Below are 2,588 nucleotides of genomic sequence, written 5' to 3'. Positions count from 1 at the left end.
AAAAAAAAAAAAAACTGTTTAGAAAAGCAAGTATAACTGATGAATGACCAAATGAGTTGGATAACCAAATTGGAATCTTCAAATGTCTCAACATAAGGGAGTATTGGGAAGAGTCTAACATAAATGCATAAGTGTGAATGCAAAGCACACACAGATCTCAGAAAACCGGAACTAAAGGGAGGAGGAAATCAGCATGTCAGCGTGTCTGTGAAGAAAGGCTTTAGGGTCTCAGTCATGACTGAATAGGCATCAGCAAGCCATCCAGGCAGCCCTGGTGTCATCTTTGACTCTGCTAATAAAGGAGTACCATCCCAAACAAGGGAAGATTGCCTTCCTTGACTCTGTGTCAGATACTATGTTCAGATATAGATACTTCACTTTTTTGGGGGGGGGGGTAAATTGTAATTTTTTTATTGGAAAACAAATATACAACTTGGAATGGATTTGAGGCAAATTGTGCCATAAGCAGATTTTCTTTAAGTGGCTAAAACAAAGTTTAAAAAGCAAGTTAACAATAAAAGAAAATGTTTCTGGTATAGGACCAGCAGTACAAAAAAATAGTGTACGAGTACCTGGATAAAACACCCGTTTTGAAATAGTGAAACTTTTAGGTACATATTGTTGACTGTCCGTAGTCCACGCAGAGTTACAACTCCACACTTCAACAACAACATGCTGACAGTTCCTAAAGAAAACTACTCAAAAAAAAAAAAAAAAAAAAAAAGGCATAACCCAGATGTTCCCTCATTTGACCAACTCCATCTAAGTTTAGATGTGCAGAAGGGCTTAGATATATCCAGAGTAAGCCACATGCAACATGTTACTTGATCAATTTTCTAAAATACGGTTTCAGGACAATGACAGTAAGATAAGGGAAGAAAACATGGAGGAATGAAGTCCTAATTACTATACATGCATATTTTTTTTTGACAGTAGGGGGAAACCTTTTACAGATAAGTTACAAACAAAGAAAAGGCAAATAAACAATTTTGTACAAGGAATTTAACACATTCTGTACAATGTCTTCACTTTGCTGTCATCATATGTACAAACTCTTCATAGTTTACTTGACCATCACCATCAATATCTGCTTCCCTGATCATTTCATCAACCTCTTCATCTGTTAACTTCTCTCCAAGGTTTGTCATCACATGGCGGAGCTCTGCTGCACTAATATAGCCATTACCATCCTTATCAAACACACGAAATGCTTCTCTAATTTCTTCTTCACTGTCTGTATCTTTCATTTTTCTTGCCATCATTGTCAGAAATTCCGGGAAGTCAATTGTGCCATTACCATCAGCATCTACTTCATTAATCATGTCCTGTAACTCTGCTTCTGTGGGATTCTGCCCAAGAGACCTCATTACAGTTCCCAATTCCTTTGTTGTTATAGTTCCATCACCATCCTTGTCAAATAGTGAAAAAGCTTCTTGGAATTCTGCAATCTGCTCTTCAGTCAGTTGGTCAGCCATGCTGCAAGCGCTACAGGTCTCCGGGACGCAATCACACAACCACTCAGCTCGCTCGCTCCACTTGGACTCATAGATACTTCACTTTAAGAACAAGTTGGAGTGGATCCCAACAGAGCAAGCAGCCTGGTAAACAAGGCATGGTGTCTGTCCCCAAAGGACACCCAGTGCAACAGGGGAACTGAGTCAAATGGGTGCCAGTTCAAGGAAACTGTGGTTGAGTTAAGCCTTAAAAAGGAAATATTTAGAGGAGACTTTCAGTATGGGAATATAACATCTGTTTCCAAATACTTGAGAATCTCTCATGGGAAAGATAAACACTGTTGGTATGGGAAAATCTGAATCAATAAGTGAACTTTACTAGAAGACAAGGGCTTCCCAGGTGCTGCAGTGGTAAAGAATCCGCCCACCAATCCAGGAGACTCAGGTTCAATCCCTGGTTTGGGAAGATCCCCTGGAAGAGGAAATGGCAACCCACTCCAGTATTCTTACCTGGAAAATCCCATGGAGAGGGGAGCCTGGCGGGCTACTGTCCATGGGGTCGAATAAGAATCGGTCACAACTTAACGACTAAATAACAACAGCAAGTACATCCATCCTCAAAGGGGGTGATAGTGCCCTCAAGGGGGTGAAAACTGATTCGAGGCAGGGTGGGGGTGAGCAAAAAGTAACATCACAGTGATTTCTGACCCTTCAAAAGTCAACCTTTCTCAGGGTTGGAATATTTGTATTCCTTAATATTAATTTCTCTTGTTGACCTTTCTTGGTGTCATATAAGCAGCATTGCCACAGTCATGAAAGGTACATAAATGTCTGCTAGATCACTATTGCAAAAATCTGTACTACATCTGTGGCGACTAGATGGCTGTGATTGGAGAGTTTGTCTTGACTGATAGAGACTGAGGACTCGATCTCAAAGTCACATTAGAAGGGGTGGCCTGCACGTGCCACAGACAGCCTTGAGGCTATTGTCTGTGTGTGATGCTCACTGCTTTCTATAGGATTTGAACTTTGAGAAGTAAATAAAAATGATTTATACTTACTATTTAATTCTATAAAAGTTAGCCAACAAATTAACTACATCAACTGTTGACAAGAAAAACTGTCAACAATAAC

General features: G+C 40.0%; 1 protein-coding gene across 1 annotated transcript; it reads right to left on the bottom strand.

The window, feature by feature from the left end:
* Positions 1-395: 395 nt before the first annotated feature.
* Positions 396-1,540, bottom strand: LOC133233461 (calmodulin-alpha-like). The gene has a single exon (XM_061393285.1). The coding sequence runs from the start codon at positions 1,473-1,475 to the stop codon at positions 1,026-1,028; it is 450 nt and encodes a 149-aa protein (XP_061249269.1). The 5' UTR covers positions 1,476-1,540; the 3' UTR covers positions 396-1,025.
* Between the last annotated feature and the right edge of the window lie 1,048 nt (positions 1,541-2,588).

This window comes from Bos javanicus, chromosome 20 (assembly GCF_032452875.1).
Source record: "Bos javanicus breed banteng chromosome 20, ARS-OSU_banteng_1.0, whole genome shotgun sequence".
NCBI lineage: Eukaryota > Metazoa > Chordata > Mammalia > Artiodactyla > Bovidae > Bos > Bos javanicus.
The sequence above is the reverse complement of the archived record's forward strand: the minus strand, read 5'-3'. Positions and strand labels throughout refer to the sequence as shown.

What these genes read in the sequence shown, in the direction of transcription:
- LOC133233461 (XM_061393285.1), bottom strand. Translation starts at nt 1,475, where the DNA reads ATGGCTGACCAACTGACTGAAGAGCAGATTGCAGAATTCCAAGAAGCT.